The sequence below is a fragment of the Canis lupus genome, chromosome 17, assembly GCF_011100685.1.
Source record: "Canis lupus familiaris isolate Mischka breed German Shepherd chromosome 17, alternate assembly UU_Cfam_GSD_1.0, whole genome shotgun sequence".
Lineage (NCBI taxonomy): Eukaryota > Metazoa > Chordata > Mammalia > Carnivora > Canidae > Canis > Canis lupus.
Window position 1 is genome coordinate 60,294,959 of NC_049238.1, and position 23,378 is coordinate 60,318,336.

Below are 23,378 nucleotides of genomic sequence, written 5' to 3' on the forward strand. Positions count from 1 at the left end.
TGTCTGGGACATATGCTTTCCGTCCAGAAAAAACACAATTTATTGTTAAATGTTTTTCAATACCATACACACAAATATATTCCAAATAAATTACTTAGTGTATAAAACGAAATTTTTTAAATGTTAGAAACAAATATGTTTTTATGACTATAAGGGTTAAAAACTCTTTTAAAGGGCACCTTGGTGGCTCAGTCAGTTGAACATCTGACTCTTGATTTCAGCTCAGATCATGATCTCAGGGTTGTGAGATTGAGCCCCTTAAGATTCTCTCTCCTCTCCATCTGTCCCTCCCTGCATTCCCTCTCTTAAAAAAAAAAATCTTAGAGAGACACAAAGAACAGTACAATAAAGAAAATACTTACAGATTTAATGACATCAAAATTAGACTTCTGCATTATAGAAAACACCATAAAATAAAGACAGGTAACACGCTAGGGAAGATATTTGTTATAGGCAAATGAAAAAGAAAAGTTGTATAAATAGGAACTATTAAGGAGACACAGAATAGCAAGTTTTTAGAGAAAAAAATCTATCCAATTTCTGAGCTCCAAGGTTTTTTATTAAATGTTGATTATTTCCTTAAGTTGCCCTATTATTTAGTCTTCCATTTATTTATTTATTTTTTTAGTCTTCCATTTAGTTAGCAAATATTTACTAAGAATCTATAAGACTTAGCACATGACTTAGTAAGAATCCCAGAATAAGATCTTAATAAAGAAAAGTTATTCCCCTGAGTGAGGCATGAGCTTATGCTGTTTAGCTCTATTTATTTTAACAGTGATACGTGAGCACCTCCTCTTGTACTCTTCATCAGCTTTACTCTTTGAAATAACTTGCTAATACCTTGCTGTTTTAAAGGTAAAGGGGCGGGGGTGCTAGCTGAGGAAGCATCTATTGAATATCTTAGCAATTCTCCAAGGTCAGCCAATTGTTTGTTATTTGTAGGTCAACAATAGAGTTTAGAATTAATTTCTAGCAGTTGCTCTTTTTTCCAGCATATTTTACTTAAGGACACAGAGAATAGTTTGGTTTGACAGTAACAAGATCCAGCTGCCATTTATTCAGTTACTATTTATTTATTTTTAAGATTTTATTTATTTAACAGAGAACACAAGCTGGGGAAGCAACAGGCAGAGGGAGGAGAAGAAGCAGGCACGCTGGAGCCTGATGCAAGGGCTGATTCCAGGACCCTGAGATCATGACCTAAGGCAAAGGCAGACGCTTAACTGTCTGAACCATTCAGGCGCCCCAGTTACATTCTTGACAAAATAATAAGCTGCACCAGCAACAGTGGACATACTAGAATGACATTAACCAGAGACACCCAAGTGGCTCAGTGGTTGAATTTCTGCCTTCGACTTAGGGCATGATCCCAGAGTCCCGGGATCGAGTTTCACATCAGGCTCCCTGCATGGAGCCTGCTTCTCCCTCTGCCTATATCTCTGCCTCTTTCTTTCTGTGTCTTTCATGAATAAATAAAATCTTAAAAAAAAAAAGAATGACATTAACCAATATGCCTATGTCAGTAGTACCATGTGGTACTACTGTGGTCTGGCAGTTAGATTAAGACTGGAGAAAAGGGTTTCCTCAGAGTCATAAGAACCCCTTGGCTTCTGATAAAATTTTCTCACAAGGACTACATTACCTACTTAGATCACCTGGAATTCCACCAGATCAAACAAATATGTGCTTACAATAAAAAAAATCACCAAACACATTGGAAAACAAACCACCATAAAGGAGAATCAGCAGATTTAGCTCATCTGCCCCCACCCTCATGAGATTCAGAAGTTAGAATTATCAGAATATATAAAACAACTATATAAGAAATTTTAAAGAATGATTAATAGAGGGGTGCCGGGTGGTTCAGTTGGTTAAGTGTCTGGCTCTTGATTTTGGTTCAGGTCATGATATTGAGGTGGTGGGATTGAGTCGCACATCAAGCTCTGTGTTCAGCACAGAGTCTGCTTATCCTTTTCTCCCTCTGCTTCTCTCTCTCTCTCTCTCAAATAAATGAATAAAATATTTAAAAAAAAAAAAAGGAAAAAAGAGAAAAGGGCACTGGGGTGGTTCACTGGTTGAGTGCCTTTGGTTCAGGTCGTGATCCCAGAGTCGGGGATCAAGTCCCACATCAGGCTCCCCACAGGGTGCCCCTTTATTCCTCTACCTATGTCTCTGCCTCTCTCTCTCTCTTATGAATAAATAAATAAAATCTTTTAAAGAGATTAATAGAATAAAATGAACAATGGATGTTTGGACAGATTTGAAAAAGAACCAACAAGAATTCTAGAAAGAGGGGATCCCTGGGTGGCTCGGCAGTTTGGCGCCTGCCTTCAGCCCAGGGCGTGATCCTGGAATCCTGGGATTGAGTCCCGCACTGGGCTCCCTGCATGGAGCCTACTTCTCCCTCTGCCTGTGTCTCTGCCTCTCTCTCTTTCTCTCTGTCTCTCATGAATAAATAAATAAAATCTTAAAAAAAAAATTCTAGAAAGAAAGAAAAAAGATTAAGCTAGAAATTAGTTCTGAAGAAATTAGAATGCAGCAATTAGGAAGAAGGACGTGAAAAAAAGATTGGAATGAGAGGCCTAATTAACATCAAATTAGCTTCCAGGAGGAGAGAACCTTTGAGGTTGTCTGAGGAGGTAATAGCTGATGACTCTGAAGGTGATGAAAAACATGAATCTGCAGTTACAGCAACCACAACATGTACTAAGCAGGATAATTTTAAAAAGAAATTCACACCTAATCATTGTAATGAAATTACAAAACCAAACCAAACCAAAAAATAACAAGTGTTAGGATGAGGGGAAAGTTCTGTTTCTGAAAGGCATGTAAAATGGTAGCATAGCTGTGGAATACAACTTGATGGTTCCTCAAAAACATTAAATGTAGAATTCCTGTATGATCTAGCAGTTCAGCTTCTGGGTATGTACCCCCAGAAATGAAAGCAGGGACTCAAACAAATACTTGTACACCAGTGTTCAGAACAACATTATTCACAATAGCCAAAAGGTAGAAGCAAACCAAGTACCAATTTTTAGAGCAGTGGATATGTAAAATGTACTATATACATAAAATAGAATATCATCTAAACTTAAAAAGGAAAGAATTCTGGTATATGCTACAACATGGACGAACCTTGAAGCATTATGTAAGTGAAATAAGCCAGTCGCAAAAAAGGTAAGTATTGTATGATTCTGCTTAAACTACAGTAGTGAAATTTACAGAAAGTATAGTGGTGGTTGTAGGGGAATGGGGGAGGTGATGTTCAATGGGTATAGAGTTTGAGTTTTGCAAGGTAAAGAGAATTGTGGAGAGTCCTTATACAACAGTGTGAATGTTGTATGTGAATGTATATATCCATAGAGATAGAAAGCAGATGAAAAGTTGTCAGGAGCTGGAGGGAGGTGGTAGTGGCAAGTTAATTGTTTAATGGGTACAGAGTTTCTGTATAGGATAATAAAAATTTTTGGAAATAGATGGTGGTGGTTGTACAACATTGTGAATATAATGAATACCCCTGAGTTGTACTTTTAAGAAATGGTTAAAAAAAAAAGGGGGGGTTAAAATGGCACGTTTTATTTTACCATAATAAAAAATAAAAAGCAATGCCAAAGAGAAAAGACAGAAAGACAAATCACATACATACACAAACCTGCAATTAGATTGACAGCACACTTTTCAACAGCAATTGTGGAAGCCAGATGGCAGTTATGAAAAGTATTCCATAGCATTTCTAGAAAATAGCTGTCAATATAGATTTGCATACAAAGCAAAACCTTTCAAGAACCATTCAAATCATATAAAAATATTTTTAGAGAAACCTAAGCTGAGATAATTCACCATCAACAGACTTCTGAATCAGTTTTAGTCTGAGAAGTTAGCAATAGGGAGGGTTGGTGAATCAAACTGGCAGTAAAATAAAACATCTAGGAAAAGCCTTAACAGGAATTATGTTGAAACCTATATGAATAAATTATATTTGGGAATGTTGAATATAAATTCATAAATATTAGTGTTTTGCTGCAGTGAAGGATAATGTGGTGATACGTTATATCATGTTAATAGATAATACTTTCTCCAAATTAATATATCAGCCTAATATAATCCAAATTAAAAATACCAAAATTTCCTCTTTGTAACTTACCGTTATTCTAAATTTACTGTAGAAAAATAAGCAAATTAGAATATGAGAAATGTTTTGAAATGCAATTGGAATGAGGGAAGAAGATAAGCTACAGTTTTGAAGATAATACAGTAACAGTTGACCCATGGAAAATATGGGTTTGAACTGCTCAGATCTACTTATACATTGATTTCTTTTATTATTTGGCACAGTACCGTAAATGTATTTTCATTATGATTGTAATATTTTTTTCAGTTTAATAAGAATGCAATATATAATGTACAAAAACACGTGAACTGTTTATATCATTGGTAAGTCAACAGTAGGCTATTAGTGAAGTTTTGGGGGAGTCAAAAGTTATGTGTGGATTTTCAGTTATGGGGGATTGGAGTCAGAGTGCCCCTAGCCACCCCCCCTACATTGTTCAAGATCAATTGTATAATTTAAAAATGGATTAATAGAACAGAATTCACAGCCTAGAAAAAGATTAATATTGAATATATGCTAGAGGAAGCAGTAAATCAATGAGGAAAAGAGAAGTTATGATATTGGAACTATTAATAGGAAATCTGTTTAGATTAGAGTTTGGCTTTACATTCTGTATCAACTAGATTTCATTTAAAAGAAACATTTTTATTTCTTTCTTCATGAGACTCATGGAGAGAGGCAGAGACACAGGCAGAGGAAGAGGCAGGCTCCCTATAGGGAGCCTGATGCAGGACTCGATCTCATGATTTTGGGATCACTACCTGAGCCAAAGGCAGTCGCTCAACCACTGAGCCATCCACTTGTCCCTGTACCCAGTAGATTGTAAATGAATTACACAACTTAATTTTTTATAAATGTTAATCATTAAAAGAAAAGTAAAAGAAAATAAGTTATATTTTTTAGTTTCTGGTAGGCTTCCTATACTTAAAAAGTGGCACTAGAGAGCACTTTTTATTTTAACAAGGCTACATTTTAAAATTATATGATTTAAAATGTAACTTAAAAATTAAAGTGCAAAAAAAAATTAAAGTGCAAAGTGGAGAAAAGATACTTGCGATGTTGGCAAAATAATATTTTATGTATAAAACTTGTTTAATCCTCAGATAAACACTAACATGCTAGTGAGTAGATAGGCACAGTTCGTAAGAGAAAGTACTGCCTTATTCCATTGATCAGGCTTAGTGTTACTAAAGGTAGGATATCAAGAGATTGTGTATGTCCTAATGGGATGCAGTATGAACGATATAGTATCATTTATTTAATATTTGCTCCCCCAAATTTGAAAATCCAGCTGATTTTCAGAGGAAAATTGAGGCATTAGTGGAATAAGCTCAATGACTCAAGAGAAGCAAATAAGTAAAGCTGGAGAATGTGGAATGTTGTGCTGGACTGTAACATCAATGAATGTCATGGGAAAAAAACTGAGAACAGTTTAATCTAATTGCTCTAGATTAAAAGAGATTGAAGAGACATTACCAAATGCAATGTGTTGACCTTCTTTGGATCCCGATTCAAACAAACCATCCGTGGGACGGTTTAGCTCCCGTCCACGTGGCTCAGCTCAGCAGTTGAGCATCTGCCTTTGGCTCAGGCTCACAGTGGTGTGATCCCAGGGTCTGGGATCGAGTTCCACACTGGGCTCCCCACATGGAGCCTTCTTCTCCCTCTGCCTGTGCCTCTGGTCTGTCTCTCTCTCTGTGTCTCTCATGAATAAATAAAATCTTTAAAAAAAAACAACTGTAAATTGACAGCTTTGAAGCATTTAAGAAAGTTTTAATGTTCAATTAAAAATATTAATAGAATATGTCAATTGTACTTCAGTTTTGAAAAATTAAAATCCTAGGATCAGTCCCGGCATCATGCTCCCAGCTCAGCAGGGAGTCTGCTTCTCTGTCTCCCTCTGTTCCTCCCCTCTGCTTGTGCTCTCTCTTGAGCATTCTCTCTCTTTCAAATAAATGAGTAAAATATTTAAAAGTTTTTTTCATTTTATTAAATTCACCTTCCCTTTTGGTATCCCAGTTGTATCAATGAGCTCATTGACTAACCCTCATAACTTCATATACATCAGAAAGCTTGGTGTGCTGTCATAGCCTCATGTATGTCATTGATAAAGAGGATTAAATAAGAATGTTTAAGATTTTATTTATTTGTATTATTTGAGTGAGAGCATGCACACAAGCGTGGGAGGAGCAGAGGGAGAAAATCTCAGGTTGACTCCATGCTAATCCCAACTCAGTGCTTGATTTCACAACCCCGAGATTATGGCCAGAGCCGAAACCAAGAGGGTGATGCTGAACTGACTGTGCCACCCGGGCACCCCAGAATATTTAAGATTCTAAAGTGTTAACTATACTTCAATTAAAAATAATAAAGTGTGTCAACTATACTTCAATTTAACAACTTTTAAATTAAAAAATTTTTTAGAAGAGTGTTTAAGATTTTAGTCCTGCTAGGCACTAGGAAAAAAGTCTTAAACATCAGAAGACATTTGGAAAATAATTTTATTGACCACTTTATTTTCTGATTTCTAGTTTGAGACATAAATTAACATTTTTATATTGTCTTTGTCACTTTTTCTCCTCAGGGATCCATCTGTCTCTAAATCTATAGAACGAATCTTCAAAATCTGGGAAGATAGAAATGTGTACCCAGAAGAAATGATTATGGCATTGAGAGAAGCTTTGAGTAAGTGTATTTTCTCTCCTAAAAGAAAAAAATTGAGTCTTGAGTCTTTATATATATTTTTATAGGTCTGGTCCTGTTGCTTAATAATGAAAAATATAATTCTGGATTGGGTCCTATTTATTTAAAATTAAGTACTTATAAAATCTGTTTGAATTAAAATTTAATTAGAATTAGTTTGTGGAGGATTGGATTTTGTTCATATTAACTAGAGAAAGTCAAGCATATTAAAGAATGGTGGCTATCTGATTATTTTTCTGCATTTGTTTTACTTTGAGTGTTTTAAACTACTCATTTTTGTGTGTGTTTAATAATTACTGCCCTGTCCTATTACTGTTGGAGAATTTTTTAATGGGGTTTCCGTTTCCACTAAGTTATTTAATATTAAGCATATATTGACATTCTTTATCTCTTGGTTTAGATTTCCAGTAAGTTGTGTACTTGTTTTTAAAAAGTTATTTATTTCCTATGTATTAGATGCATGTAGTTGAGCCATTAAATATAAGTTGGTGATATCATGACTCTTATTTGACTAGAAATTAGCTTTTAAAAATAGCATCTTCTAAGAAGCTGTTAAATTCTATTTTGAATGTGTTAACTAGTATTTTTAAGCTTCCTGCCCTGTTCTTCTCAAAATCAGTAGTTTTATTGATTATAGAAATCACGTTTATTTGACAGCTTCTTAGATCTGGTGAGAGTTTTTATTTTTTTAAAAAAATGAAAGAAAAGGAAAGAAAGAAACAACACACAGTCTCGGATTGCCTTTTTTCAATGCTACAACTTTGACACTGAAGTGGACAGACAAAACAGCTTCCCATAATGCCAGATTGCAAAAACTGAAATGTTTTCCAGGTACCACTTTCAAAACTCAGAAGCAGCTGAAAGAAAATCTGAACAAACAACCGAATAAGCAGTGGAAGAAATCACAAAGTAAGGAACAAAATCTCAACTAATATAAAATTACCTCCTCTTTTTGGAGCAGAAGAAAATGTAGACCATTTGACATCGTACCTGGCATAAACCATGGGGAAGCCTGTGTTTTCCAGGCCTGGGAGAGTGACCCAGTGACTTATACTAAACAAGCCATCATGGAGTTACTTCTTTAAAAAAACAAAACAAAAAACAAAAAACAAAAAAAAAAAAACCTACTTTTAAACAAAGAAAATGCAGAAAAGGGGTTTAAATGAGTGAAGATTCAAGAGTAGTTGGGGGATTGAAAGAAGAAAACAAATGCTTGATAGTGCCCAGGCTAACTCCTAGGTTGAAAAATATATATGAAGTTAGAGGCAGCTGACATTAAACAACAGAGCTGAAGAGGAGACTAGGCATTAAGAAGCATTTCTGTGGGAGCCATGAAATCCTTCAGATTTGGGGATACCCTCTACCAGATTAGACATGGGCCTCAAATCCTGGCCAGAAGCTCATTCTCTAACAGGAGCTCCTTTTATGTTTATCATGTTTACCCAGCATGAGATCAAGGGAGTGGAATACTGCATGTGATAGGCTGCTGTGGGCCAAACTGAGGAATATTGAGAAAGACTTGAAGGTGTGGAGGGAACAAGGTAGAAGACAGTGAGAATTGGGAGATAAAACAAGACACTTGATATTCATATGATATTCATCATGATTCAGGGAGTCCTCTGACATCCTTTGGTCGTAAGTTGCATGCTTAGGAACAGCAAGAGTCGTCATTTCAGCCAAAGTTGAACTACAGTGGTAATGTACTTAGAACTTTCCCTGCCTATTTTTGCTGTGAATTGAGTCAGCAGAAAAAAGAAATCCAAAGCTAAATCATAGGAATAGACTTGATGTTTATAAGTAATTTTCTTCAGCCAGTGCTCAGGATTAATTGGATGCCCTGCTCCTGAACACTCTTAATTTGAGATACTGAGATCTTCTTAAACTCAGTCAGACTAGGAAAAAAGGGTACTTCATGTATCTCAGTATCTCCAAATCAGTAACTCTAGGACTTGATGACTTAAAGGGTTTTTTGGAGGTAAGTAGGTTAGACCTATCTAAATAGTATATTTTTATATTGGCCACCCTTGGGAATGTTTAAATTTCATATTATAGGAGTATTTATTCTAGGAATTATATTATTATTTAAATGTACATATTTGACATATGTTCAAAGTGTTCACGTTAACTATAGAGCTGAAAAATTACCTGAATATTAGCCAGTTTTGTGTATCTTTATTCTTAATGACTTTTTGTTTAATTCAACAGCATCCACGAATCCAAAAGCTGCTCTCAAGTCTAAGATAGTTGCAGAATTTCGAGTAAGTTATAGAATACATTTAACATGCCAAAGCTTTATTCACCCATCCCTTTTGTTATAGTTCCCTGTATAGTCCAGTAAGATTAATTTTTATTCAGAACACCTGGGTGGCTCAGTGGTTGGGCTTCTGCCTTCGGCTCAAGGTGTGATCCCACAGTCCCAGGATCAAGTCCCACATCGGGCTTTGTGCGTGGAGCCTGCTTCTCCCTGTGCCTGTGTCTCTGCCTCTCTCTCTCTCTCATAAATAAAATCTTTATTAAAAAGATTAATTTTTATTCAGTTGTACATCAATTATATGGGTTTTAAGTACTTCTTTTTTTGTTTAGTTTTTTTTATTTATTAGAGAGAGTGAGAGTACAAGCGAGGGAGAGAGTCAGATGGGGGAAGCAGACTCCCTGCTGAGCAGGGAGCCAAACAGAACATGACCTGAATAGAACATGACCTGAGCCAAAGGCAGATGTTTAACCAATTGAGCCACCCAGGCACCCCTTCATCAGTTATATTTTAAACAGGTTTTTAAACTATTCTGAAGGAATCCAGATTGAGACAGATTACTTGGAGTTTTATATGTTCCCCTAAGGGAAGAATCAACCTTCTTCCAGATTATCTATTACCCGCCAAGTTCTATATTGAAACCACCCCCCCCCCCAACGAGATGTTCATCCTTCTGTGAAGTCCTACTAAATTAGAACTTGCTTAGAGTTAACATAATTAGACTATATTTATCTAACTAAAATTTAAAGAATAAGTAGATCTTTGTCTTAGTCTTAACCTTATATGGTCAATTAGCTTTGAGTAACTAAGGAAAGGATATTTTAAAGTATGTAACTAAAAACAATGGTCTTGACATGAATATTGATATTGCTATCCCCAGTTATGAGGAAATGCAAAGGGTTTCTTTCCCCTTGGTTTTACTAGGTTTTAGACATGTTTTATGTTAACGGAGGATGATGGAATAAGTGAATAACTTCAAAAATAAAGTAAGACTCTGGTCTGTGTTCAGTCCCAGGCCCTCATTGAAGAACTGTTGCTGTACAAGCGCTCAGAAGATCAGATAGAATTGAAGGAGAAACAGCTGTCAACCATGAGGGTGGATGTGTGCAGCACAGAAACTCTCAAATGTTTAAAAGGTAATACTTCTTTTTAAATAGAATAACTCCGATTTTCTTCCCAGACCTGTCATTTTAAGTCATCAGACTGGCTTCTCCCATAAAGAGAACCTTAGGTTTTAGGAGCAGTTGTGGCACTTCTCGTTTTTCAGGTCATAATTTCATGCATATAAATTTCATAAGTAAATTCTTGTCTTTCACATTGCACACCTTAAACTTAACACAATGTTATACGTTGATTGTATCTCAATAAAGCAGAAGAAAATATTTTTAAAAATCTAAAAAAAATAAAACAAATTTGTCCTTTTCCTTGTTTCTAGTGCTTTCTTAATGTATTGGGTTACATATAGACAGATGTGTTTCACATGTGTGATAATGTGGTTTGGGTATGTTCTTTAATAAGATCACTGTAATGCCTTATAAAATTTGCTTGTTGCTCTCGTCCTTAATTGTAAATTAAAAATGATAATTGGGGGATCCCTGGGTGGCTCAGCGGTTTAGCGCCTGCCTTTGGCCCAGGGTGCGATCCTGGAGTCCTGGGATCGAGTCCCGCGTCGGGCTCCCGGCATGGAGCCTGCTTCTCCCTCTCCCTCTGCCTGTGTCTCTGCCTCTCTCTCTCTATGTCTATCATAAATAAATAAAATCTTTAAAAACAAAAAATAAAATAAAAATAAAAATGATAATTGTATCAATAAATTATTAGAATGTAAATCTCATGAAGGTAGAAATTACCTTGATTTGTTCCTTGCTGTATCCTAGCACCTAGAACAATGCCTGCTACATACATTAATAGGCATTGGATAAATATTTTTTAAATCATGAATAAACGATTTGCCCGCTATTCATTTGGTGCCCGCTATTCATTTGGGTGCCTGTTTTGCTCTTGCACCGTACTTTAACAGTTTTTACCTAATTTAATCCTCACAACAACCCAAAAGCATATTAAAGACCTCCATTTTGTACATAAGAAATCTGAGGCTTCATAAAGAGATAAGTAGCTTACACAAGTTACAGCTGATAAAAAGCAAAGCCAAAATTTGTACCCACATCTTAACATCCAGTAGTCACTGGGAAAGATGTATATTTGGGAGAGTTAAGTAACAGTTTGTAATGTCACTATTGTTGAAAAAACCGTTCATGGTTTGTATTCTTATCAGGGATCTTCTTCAGAGAGGAAAGAAGAATTTTGAGTATGATACACACAGAGGTCACTTTATCTTTACTTTTCTGAACCTCCCATTTTCTCACATTCAACCGTGAATCTAAGGGAACAGAATAGAACCTCATCCTGTTACTCCTAATTAGCAGCTCAATATCCAATTTGTGAAGAAAACCAGTTAATAGACTTTCTTTCAGTTGAGCTTGGTTTTCTTTACCTTAATGATAAACTTCATGATATACTATTGGCTGCACCCTAGCAGATTCACATGAATTGTTTTAATAATCTGTTTTGTGGGTTTTATAACTTGGAGAATCTCCTTTAAGGTGAAACTGAGACTAAGGCAGCAAGAACAGGTTCACAGATTATGTAAAAGGGGTTTTCTTTAAAACATTAAATTTTTTTACATTTTGTTTTATCCTAAAATGAATATTTCCTCTTATTTTAGATAAGACAGGTGGAAAGAAGTTCTCCAAAGAATTTGAAGAGGCAAGTTCCAAGCTTGAGGAATTTGTGAATGGATTAGATAAGCAGGTGAAAAATGGGCCTTCACTAACAGAAGCATTGGAAAATGCTGGAATTTTCTATGAAGCACAGTACAAAGAAGTAAAAGTGGTGGCCAATGTAAGTGATAATTAAACCTATCTTATATCAATTACTTACTATAAATCAGTGACTGTTTATATGATTTATCTAACTCAGTGAGGGCATGGATGAAAAAATTACTTTTAAAGGTAAGTAGCCTTGTACAAGGTAATAGAGCCAGCAAGTGGAAGAGTCTGAATTAAGACCTGGCTCTTTTTGACACTAAAGCTCATGGGTACCATGACCATTAATCTATACTAAAGCCTTATGTCATAGCATTTCAAAGAGAGGGTGCCTGGTTATTGTTACAGGATATGGGAATTAGGCAGAAGTATACATACTTTACTGTCTTACCAGAAAACTGAATGGAAACATTGTTACTAGTGGGCTCAGAAAGGAACTGTTTTATAATGAAATTTTTTATAGTTTTGTTTATTTTTCTAGAGAAGGAGTGGGTGGGAGAGGGGTAGAGAGAGAGGGAGAGAGAGAATCTTAAGCAGGACACTTAACCGACTGAGCTGTCCAGGCACTCTGGATTTTTTTATAATAGTTTTAATCACTGTGTATGGTCATAAAAGCAGATGGTAGAGTAGATCCCACCAGCCCCACTTCCTAGAAGCAATCCGTTTTAACTCCTTTTTTTTTTTTTTGGCATTTGCCTCCGTGTTTGGTTTGGTTTGGTTTGGTTTGGTTTTTAAGATTTTACTTATTTGGGATGCCTGGGTGGCTCAGCAGTTGAGTGTCTGCCTTTGGCTCAGAGCGTGATCCCAGTTCGGGGGTTGAGTCCCGCATCGGGCTCCCTGTGAGGAGCCTGCTTCTCCCTCTGCATGTCTTTGCCTCTCTCTGTCTCTTTCATGAATAAATAAATAAAATCTTAAGGAAAATAAAAAGGATTTTATTTATATTTATTTGAGAGAGGGTATGCACACCAGGAGGAGGAGAGGGAGAAGCAAACTCCCTGCTGAGCGAGGATTCCAGTGTGGGGCTCAATCCCAGGATTCTGGAATCAAGACCTGAGCTGAAGACAGATGCCTTAACTGAGTGAACCATCCAGATGCCCTAGCCTTCATATTTCTGAATAATATGCCTTATATTTCTTTCTTGATTTATCCTATTTAAGAAATATCTACTAACTTCTTGGTACGACAAATGAGGATTTAACCTATACTCCACTGCCTTGCTCCTCCTCCCAATAGCCTTATGTAACTATTTTAAATCTGTTGATTACTATATTTGATATTTTTTGACCACTAACTCTAGACTCTTCACTTTATAAAATGAGGTTATTTACATCTTTCTCCTTTACTATTAGTTTTCATCTATCCCTTCAATTTCCCAACTTCAGTAAACTGTACTTTTACATCATCAAAGTTGACAATATTTATATTTCACTCTATAATCATAATTAAATGTTACTTCCTGCTTTAAAGGCTGAAAATTTGGGATGCCTGGGTGGCTCAGCAGTTGAGCATCTGCCTTTGGCTCAGGGCGTGATCCCTGGGGCTTGGGATCGAGTCCCACATCAGGCTCCTCACGGGGAGCATGCTTCTCCCTCTGCCTATGTCTCTGCCTCTCTCTGTGTGTCTCTCATGACTAAATAAATCTTTTAAAAAATAATAAAGGCTGAAAATTTATAAACAAAGCTTATGGTACAACTGTGTAAACATTGAACACCATACAGTCTTATGATAGCTGTGGTTTTATTAGATAATTTTTTATTTTTTCCTAGAATTTTTTTGCCTTCTCATAGCCTTTTGTGTCTAGATCTCACTCTAGGACTGCTGTTTATTGATATTGAGTTGAGTACTCTCTTTTAGAGTCTAGGTCTTCTTTAATTGGTTTTCTTTCTTGTTTTGATGGAGCACATTCTCAGTTAATTTCCCCATAGAGGGGGCTTATGGGAGAGATAAATTTTCCGAGTCCTTGGATCTCAAAATCTTTTTATTCTGTTTTCACGTTTGCTTTTGTAGTTTAGTTGGTTGAAAATCACTTTCCCTAACAGCTTAAAAGGCATTACTTCATTGTCTTCAATATTATTATTTTTTTAAGTTTCTTTTTTTTTTTTTTTAAGATTTTATTTATTTATTCATGAGAGACAGAGAGAGAGAGGCAGGCAGAGAGAGAAGCAGGCTCCATGCAGGGAGCCTGACGTGGGACTAGATCCCGGGTCTCCAGGATCACACCCCGGGCTGAAGGTGGCACTAAACCGCTGAGCCACCCAGGCTGCCCTGTCTTTAATATTATTGATGTGAAATCTTTGCAAGATCATTTATAGGTGACTTTTTTTTTTCTGCCTGGGAGCTTTTAGGGACCCCATTATAGTGTCCTGAAATTTTTACCATGATGTACCTATATATGAGGTTTTGTTTTTCATTTATTATGGATTACTTGGAGGGCTTTCTGTCTAAAAGTTCTTCAGTTGTGGAATAATTTCTTTCTCTTTTATGTTCTCATGTTTTCTCAACTTTGATCTTTTTGTACTGCTTTCTGGAAGATCTTAAGGGTTTCCTCCTCCCCCACCCCCATTATCTCCATCTTTGGCTTTTATAATTCTGGCTTTCATCAAAAATCAGATAATGGGGGCCCCTGGGTGGCTTAGTTGGTTAGGAGTCTGCTTTAGGCTCAGGTCACGATCCCAGGGTCCTGGAATCAAGCTCCATATCAGGCTCCCTTCTCAGTGGAAACCTGCTTCTTCCTCTCCCTCTGCCATTCCCCCTACTTGTGCTCCCTGACTCGCTGTCAAATAAATAAAATCTTTTTAAGAATTACGTAATATCTGTGTCCACTCATATTTAAGAATGAGGTATGAAAAAATTGAGAAGCTGTCTGTACATAGGTAGGTACTATTTACTTTTGGGTTTGACTAGTAAAGTCTGTGTAGGTGAGGAACTAGCGTTATTTGGGGCAGGAGGGAGCCCTAAAAGAAGGCTGGAGTCTTCTTACCAGACTATTTTAACTCTTTAGAAAAGTCACAGTTTTTGCCCAAGGCATAGTGCCTTGGCTGCCAAGTGTGGAGATTGCAAGAGAAGTAGTATTGTTTGGTAGAGACGCTTTTAATTAATTTTCCTGATTTCAACCCCACCACTCACTCCACCCTTCTATATTCATCATGCCTTAGATGAGAGCTGCTCAGGGATTCTGCAAGTCAGATCAGCTGCTTTCTTAGGTATAGCTCCCCCTCTGTACATTCCTAACCTCATTTTCCTTTCCCCTGACTCATCCCTTCTTTTTCACTCTTCCAACCTCCTTTTGTCTTCTAAAAATTCATAGAAACATTTTTCCTGGGTATGCTTCTGGTTATTTGTTTATCCCTTTGTTGTTGTTGTTTTTTAAAAGATTTATTTATTTATTTATTTATTTATTTATTTATTTATTTATTTATTTATGATAGAAAGAGAGAGAGAGAGGCAGAGACACAGGAGGAGGGAGAAGCAGGCTCCATACTGGGAGCCCGACATGGGACTTGATCCCGGGACTCCAAGATGGTGCCCTGTGTCAAAGGCAGGCGCTAAACTGCTGAGCCACCCAGAGATCCCCTGTTTATCCCTTTGTTTTTGTTTTTATTTTATTTTAATTTTTTTAAAGATTTTATTTATTTATTCATGATAGACATAGAGAGAGAGAGAGGCAGAGACACAGGCAGAGGGAGAAGCAGGCTCCATGCCAGGAGCCCGACGTGGGACTCCATCCCCGGACTCCAGGATCACGCCCTGGGCCAAAGGCAGGCACCAAACCGCTGAACCACCCAGGGATCCCCATGTTTTTGTTTTTAACTGTTCGTTTTATAAGAGTCCTGGCGGGGGGAGAGACAATGAATGGGAGTGGTCAGTTCACCATTTTGACCCAGAAGACCACTTAATAATTTTTGAATACTGACCTGTGATCTCTTAATTAGGAAATCATTTAGGCTACTTTAGAGGATCTTCAACAAATGGCTGGGATAGGTTTATCCAGCAAGGATTTGTTAAGTACACATAATTGCAATTCTGTATGATAAATGCTATAATAGAGGTACCTGTAAGATGCTTTGTGAATAGATTGAATAGGTGCTTTAATTTGGGAGTCAAGATGGAGGATATGGGGAAAAATTTCTCAGAGGAACTAAATACTGAAATTACAGTAATTAGCTAAATGAAAGGCCATATTCTCGGCGATCCCTGGGTTGCTCAGTGGTTTGGCACCTGCCTTCGACCCAGGGCGTGATCCTGGAGTCCCAGGATCAGGTCCCACGTCAGGCTTCCTGCATGGAGCCTGCTTCTCCCTCTGCCTGTGTCTTTGCCTGCCTCTCTCTCTCTCTCTCTGTCATGAATAAATAAATAAAATCTTTTAATTAAAAAAAAAATGAAAGGCCATATTCTCTGAAGAGTAGAGTTGAAAACATGCAAACATAAGAGTATGGCAAAATTGGTGGACCTGAGAGTAATTTTTTATAGCTGGGCATGTATGCAGAAGTAATAAATAAAACTAGAGCATTGCTTAGGAACATCGTGCTGAATGGTGTGTATTCATTCTAAGGTCTTGGAATTTCGGGCAGCCCAGGTGGTTCAGTGGTTTAATGCCGCCTTCAGCCCAGGGCATGATTCTGGAGACCTGTGATCGAGTCCCGCATCAGGCTCTCTGCATGGAGCCTGCTTCTCCCTCTGCCTATGTCTCTGCCTCTCTCTGTGTGTCTCTCATGAATAAATAAATAAAATCTTAAAAAAAAAAAAAATAAGGTCTTAGAATTTTACCCTGAAAGCAGTGAGAAGCAGTTGTAGGATTTTAACTTTGCTAATGATGTGATCAAGTTTGCATTTTAGAATCAGGAGAACAGAATGGAGAATAGGAGAGTATTAGAAGCAGGGAGACAAGTTAGGAGGTTATTGAAATAATCCAGATTGATTTATGTTGAAAAGCTGAAACCTCTATGCAGTATTTTCGAAAAGATTTTTTATCACAATCCAGAATAAGGGAAGATTTTACATGGAAACTGAGAACTGTACACACATGCATGTACATATATACAGCAGAAGTTTTCATAAAACAAGATTTAACCCTTTTTTGTTCAGTACATTGAGAGAGTCTTCTATTTCCTGTACTCTTAATTTCTTAAGATGGCTATTTAGGTAATTGATTTCAGCTTTTAAAAAATGTATGCATGTATTTAATACAATAAATTTCCCTCTAAGCTGTATCCCATAATTTTTTAATTGTAAATTTTAATTCTAGTATAGTTAACATACAGTTTTTTATTCATTTCAGGTGAACAATATAGTGATTCAACATTTCTGTATTACTCAGTGCTCATCATGATAAGTGTAGTCTTTAATTTCTTTCACCTATCTCACTCATTCCCCTCTACCACCACCACCTCACCTCTGCTGTTTGTTCTCTATAGTTAAGAGTCACGGGGGATTGGGGGGGTGGCAGCTGGCTGGAGACTTTGACTCTTGATCTCAGGGCTATAAATTCAAGCCCCATGTTGGGCATGGAGCCTACCTAAAAAAAAATTTTTTTTAAATATCTGTCTTTTAAAAACAGCATGCAGTTGGATCCTCTTTTTGTTTTGTTGTTTTTTAATCCTGTTTTTTATTGTTGTGTTTTAATTTTTATAATGTAATTACATCTTACCATCTTTACCTTTTCATTGGAGTGTTTATGGCATTTATTGATATGCTTGAATTTAAGTCTATCATCTTGAGACTAGTTTTCTATTTATCCTATTGTCCTTTGCTTCCTTTTTAAACCTTTTCTCCTTCTTCTTCTTCGATTAATCAAGTGTTTAGGTTTGATTTTATCTTTCTTTTGCTTTCTCTCTTTCCCTTATTTTCTCTCTCTCCTTCCTGCTCTCCTTTCCTCCCTGTTCACCTCTCACTCTCAGTGGTTGCTCTAGGGACTATAATATACATCCCGAACATTTCCTTAAATGAGATTATCTTAATTTAATATTAACTTATTATTATATCTTAAATTAATATTGTTATTTCATATGCAGTTGAAGACCCTTAAAATAATAGCATTTCCTTCCCCCCAAGTCTTTGTGCTTTGTTATCATTTTATTTACATATATTTTATATAGTTTATAATTTTTTAAACAGTACACTTTTTTTTTTTAAAGATTTTATTTATTAAAAAAAATTTTGGGGATCCCTGGGTGGTGCAGCGGTTTGGCGCCTGCCTTTGACCCAGGGCGTGATCCTGGAGACCCGGGATCGAATCCCACATCGGGCTCCCGGTGCATGGAGCCTGCTTCTCCCTCTGCCTATGTCTCTGCCTCTCTCTCTCTCTCTCTGTGTGACTATCATAAATAAATAAAAATTAAAAAATAATTTAAAAATAATTAAAATTTAGTTATTTATTCATGAGAGACAGAGAGAGAAGCAGACACATAGAGGGAGAAGCAGGCTCCATGCAGGAAGCCCGATATGGGACTCAATCCTGGGTCTCCAGCATCAGGCCCTGGGCTGAAGGTGGCGCTAAACTGCTGAGCCACCTGGGCCGCCCCATTTTTGGTGTTCTTCATTCCATTTTACAGACCCACTTTTCCATCTGGGATCATTTCCCTCTAGCATTTTTTGTTATAGAGTAAGACTTCTGATGAATTTCTTACATTTTGTTTATCTGACAATGTTTTTAATATTTATTTCTGAGAAATATTTTTCTTTCGATTAGAATCCTAAATTGGTCATTTTTTCTTTTATTACCTAAAAATGTTAATCTGTCTGGCTTCCCTTGTAATGGGAATTCAACTGTGCCTGGATGTATTCTTTGTAGTTACCCTGCTTCGGGGTTCACTGAGCATTTTGGATCTTAAAGTTTGGTACCTTTCGGGATCCCTGGGTGGCGCAGCGGTTTGGCGCCTGCCTTTGGCCCGGGGTTCGATCCTGGAGACCCGGGATCGAATCCCACGTCGGGCTCCCAGTGCATGGAGCCTGCTTCTCCCTCTGCCTGTGTCTCTGCCTCTCTGTCTCTCTCTGTGTGACTATCATGAATAAATAAATAAAATCTTTAAAAAAAAAAAAGTTTGGTACCTTTCATATAATTTTGGACTATTATATTTTAAAATATTTCTTCTCTGTTCTCTCTTCTCTTTCTAGGATTTAATTACATACCTCATGTGGTATTAGATTTCTGCTATTTTATTTATTCTTTTTTCCCTCCAGACTAATTTTTTTTTAAGATTTATTTAGGGCAGCCAGGCGGCTCAGTGGTTTAGCACCGCCTTCAGCCCAGGGTGTGATCCTGGAGACCCAGGATCGAGTCCCACATCAGGCTCCCTGCGTGGAGCCTGCTTCTCCCTCTGCCTGGGTCTCTGCCTCTCTCTGTCTCTCATGAATAAATAAAAATCTTTAAAATAAATAAATATTTATTTATTAATCTTCTAATTCATTAATTCTCTCTTTTTCTAGACCTTATCTGTTGTTAAACCCATGATTTAATTTCTCAATCTTTTTTTAAAAAAAGAAATCAAGGGATCCCTGGGTGGCGCAGCGGTTTGGCGCCTGCCTTTGGCCCAGGGCGCGATCCTGGAGACTCCGGATCGAATCCCACGTCGGGCTCCCTGCATGGAGCCTGCTTCTCCCTCTGCCTGTGTCTCTGCCTCTCTCTCTCTCTCTGTGACTATCATGAATAAATAAATAAAATCTTAAAAAAAAAAAAAAAAAAAAAAAAAAGAAATCAAAAAGAAAAAAGAAATCATCTGAGTATTAGGTATACTCATTGATCTTGGGATGTCACAGGTGCCAGACCATATCAATATACAGAGCTAAGAAATAGATATATGTATATACGTTTTAATCTATATGTTAATGCACATACACATTTACATCTATATTAATTTCTGTATCTATGTATATATTGAAAACCATGAGTTCATGCTGTTCTCTCCAATCCCAGTCCAACACACAGGATTCATTCGGGTTTTCTCCCTTTCCCTGTTTGTAATTGCTTTTTCTAACAATGCAAAACCTTGTTCCTCTTTTTTTTTTTTTAAGGTTTTTTTATTTATTTAATTGAGAGAGAGAGAGAAAGAGAGAGAGAGAGGCAGAGACACAGGCAGAGGGAGAAGCAGGCTCCATGCAGGGAGCCTGACGTGGGAGGATCACGCCCTGGGCTGTAGGTGGCGCTAAACCGCTGAGCCACCTGGGCTGCCCAACCTTGTTCCTCTATCTTCAACATAATCACTTATCTGATCAGTCCCTGTGTGTAGCCAGACTCCTAGCACTTCCTTTCCTTATCTACCTCTGGGTTTTCTTTCTTTGTATCTTGCTTAGGCTTCAACATCCCATGCAATGCCTTCCTGCCATGCATATATTTCCGTCACCCCATTTTGGCTCCATTATCTTGCTCTAGGCTACCAAGTCTTAATGAATTTCAGAGTGAAGTGTTCAAGAAGGGATTTTTCTCTATTTTCTTGAACATGTGAAACGTAACTATTTGGTTTTTGTCAGTTAATTCCAATACTGGCTTCACTTGTTATAAGTCTGTTTCCAGTGTCTTTTTTCTTTTAGGTCATTTGACCCTGTCTCTTGATGTGCTGGCTAATTTTGTATCGAGTGCTAACATTGTATATGAAAGTGTTTATAGAGTCTCTGGATGATTTAAAAACTCTTTCCTAAAAAAAATAAAATAAAATAAAAACTCTTTCCTTTAGAGTGTAGATCTGTGAGAGCTGATTATGTTAATCCAATCTGAAACTGAACTGACTTGGGCTGAATTGTATGTACCCTGAGCATGAGTTTGTCTTCTGGTTCTTCCCAGCTTCTAGAACATAAGAGTTTTCCAAGACTGAGAGGCTGGGGTGAGAGAAGAGAGTACCTCTCTTCTACTGCATGATTTGAACTCTAATCCTTGTCTCCTTAGTACATGAGACTGTGTTAAACTACTCTTTTCAGAAGTTTTCTGCATAACTTCTTAATTCCCTCTTCAGAATTCAAGAAATACCTTGAAGGGATAAAGTAACATGTTGAGCCATTTCTGTCCTCTCTCTTTCACTAGAATCTTGGCCTTTCAGGTCTCTAATTTCTATCTCTATAGACCAGCAAGACTGTTAAAAAGTTCTCCTTTTTCTTCATATTTAGTAGTGGCCCTCTGCCTTGTCCTTTACCTGAATTCTCAGATTCTTACCTGGCTTCCCTAAATCAGCAGAACCCTGAGAGAAAAGGCAGCTGCAGAATGTCAGCTTAGCTTTTTTTTCTCATGGTTTCTCCCTGTTGTAGGATTTGCCACTTAAGTTTTGGCTGCATCAGCACTACCCAGCACATTGAAGCACACACGCGCATGTATGTGTGTGTGCGTGCACGCACACGCAAGTATGTATGTCTATATACCTGGCTTTCCTAGTTGTTCTTGGTGGGAGCATTGCTCTACCTCAGGCTACTCAAGTATATCCAGAAATAACAGCTCAACTCTAGTATATTCTTTTCTGTTCCATTCCTTTTTTTTTTTTTTTTTTAAGATTTTATTTATTTATTCATGAGAAACAGAGAGAGAGGCAGAGACACAGGCAGAGGAAGAAGCAGGCTCCATGTAGGGAGCCCAACGTGGGACTCGATTCTGGGTCTCCAGGATCACGCCCCGGGCTGAAGTCAGCGCTAAACCACTGAGCCACCTAGGCTGCCCTGTTCCATTCCTTTTTTAAAATAATGTTTCTCAGTTGATTAAGTGTCTGCCTTTGTCTCAAGGTCCTGATCCCAAGGGTCTGGGATCAAGTCCTGCATTGGGCTCCCTGCTCAGCAGGGAGTCTGCTGCTCCCTCTCCCTCAACCCCTCCCACCTACTTTTGCTTTCTGTCTCTTGCTCCCTCTCTCTTTCTCAAATGAGTAGATAAAATCTTTAAAAATAAAATAAATAGGGACGCCTGGGTGGCTCAGCAGTTGAGTGTCTGCCTTTGGTTCAGGGCATGATCCCAGTTCTGGGCTCGAGTCCCACATCGGGCTCCCTGTGAGGAGCCTGCTTCTCCCTCTGCCTGTGTCTCTCATTAATAAATAAAATCTTTAAAAAATAATAATAATAATAATTTTTAAAATAATAAATAATGTTTCTTATTCATCCACCCAAAATGATTTCACAATATAATGGTCCAAGACTCTTAACCAAAAGAAAAAGACACACAGTTTTAAGGTATTGACACTAAGATAATCAGATCAATAGGATTTAAGCCAAGTGGTGAAGATTAACATGAGCAATGGTATGTCATACTGATTATATGTAACCTTGATATGCCATGATAACAGTAGCACTTTACCTCTGTGGTCTTCCTCCCCAAAACCTATAACCCCAATCTAATCATGAAAAAACATCAGTCAAATCTCAAATTTGAGGAGCAGTCTACAAAATACCCGACCAGTACCAGCAAGGTTATTAAAAACAAGGAAAATCTAACAAGCTCACAAACAAGAGAGACCTAAGAAGACATGACTATTAAATGTACTGTGGTATTCCACATGGGATCCTGAAATAGAAAAAGAACATTGGATAATACGGAGGAAATCTGCATGAAGAATATGGACTTTAGTTAATAATTTTCAAAATTGGTTTACTAATTGTGACAACTGTGTCATACTAACGTTAGAGTTTAATAAAAGGGATAATTAGGAACTCTCTGTATAATCTTCACAGTAATTTTTTATATATAAAACTGTTCTAAAATCAAAAGTTTATTTCTTTAAAAAAATCCATACTATTTGACTTCCCAGACTGTACCTTATTTATGGATTTGTTTTTTGTCTGTATGCTTGCTCCTTGCCATATCTCCAGTACCTAGAAGATGGGCTAAAACATTTAGGCTCTCATTAAATAGTGGGCTAGTTAGATTGGTAGAAGAGAGCCAAGGAGGATTAAGGATCTAAGTTTCTAACTTGGGCAACTTCATGGATGGTAATACTTCATTCAGAAAGTACAAAAAGCAGAGATTGGAAGCTATTCCATGCTTGACAGATACGGTATTTTTTTGTTTTGTACCAGAGATTATAGTTACCAGAGATTATAGTTAATAATAAAGAGAGAACCTGGTCAAAGTCAGAATGATAGCATCTTTGTCCTTTTCTCAGAGAAATAACTCTTCTTTTCCTCTTTCAGGCATATAAGACCTTCGCTAATCGAGTGAACAATTTAAAGAAAAAGCTGGATCAATTGAAGTCAACCCTTCCTGATCCTGAAGAATCACCAGTCCCTTCCCCAAGCATGGATGCTCCTTCTCCAACTGGTTCTGAGTCTCCTTTTCAGGGAATGGGAGGTGAGGAATCCCAATCACCAGCCATGGAGAGTGAGAAATCTGCCACACCTGAGCCTGTCACAGATAATCGTGATGTAGAAGACATGGAACTCTCAGATGTGGAAGATGATGGGTCAAAAATCATTGGTATGTCATTATGTGATTAATAGGCAACTTACTCCTTATTTTGCTTTCCCACCAATGAATCTATCACAGGCTGGTATTAAAAGATAGTTCAGGGTTGCCTGGGTGGCTCAG

The 23,378-nt window shown here is 37.3% G+C and overlaps 1 protein-coding gene across 6 annotated transcripts in view; it reads left to right on the forward strand.

Moving 5' to 3' along the window:
- The window catches only part of RPRD2 (regulation of nuclear pre-mRNA domain containing 2), an 89,287-nt gene that overhangs the window by 50,409 nt on the left and 15,500 nt on the right, over positions 1-23,378 (forward strand). For 3 of the 6 annotated variants that reach the window (XM_038562126.1, XM_038562128.1, XM_038562130.1), the window contains exons 3-8: positions 6,699-6,799; positions 7,649-7,726; positions 9,023-9,075; positions 10,078-10,204; positions 11,791-11,966; positions 22,985-23,267. In XM_038562126.1, coding sequence (XP_038418054.1) covers positions 6,699-6,799; positions 7,649-7,726; positions 9,023-9,075; positions 10,078-10,204; positions 11,791-11,966; positions 22,985-23,267 — 818 coding nt within the window. The remainder of the gene's footprint in view (positions 1-6,698; positions 6,800-7,648; positions 7,727-9,022; positions 9,076-10,077; positions 10,205-11,790; positions 11,967-22,984; positions 23,268-23,378) is intronic. The other 3 variants (XM_038562127.1, XM_038562129.1, XM_038562131.1) reach the window with 1 other exon arrangement.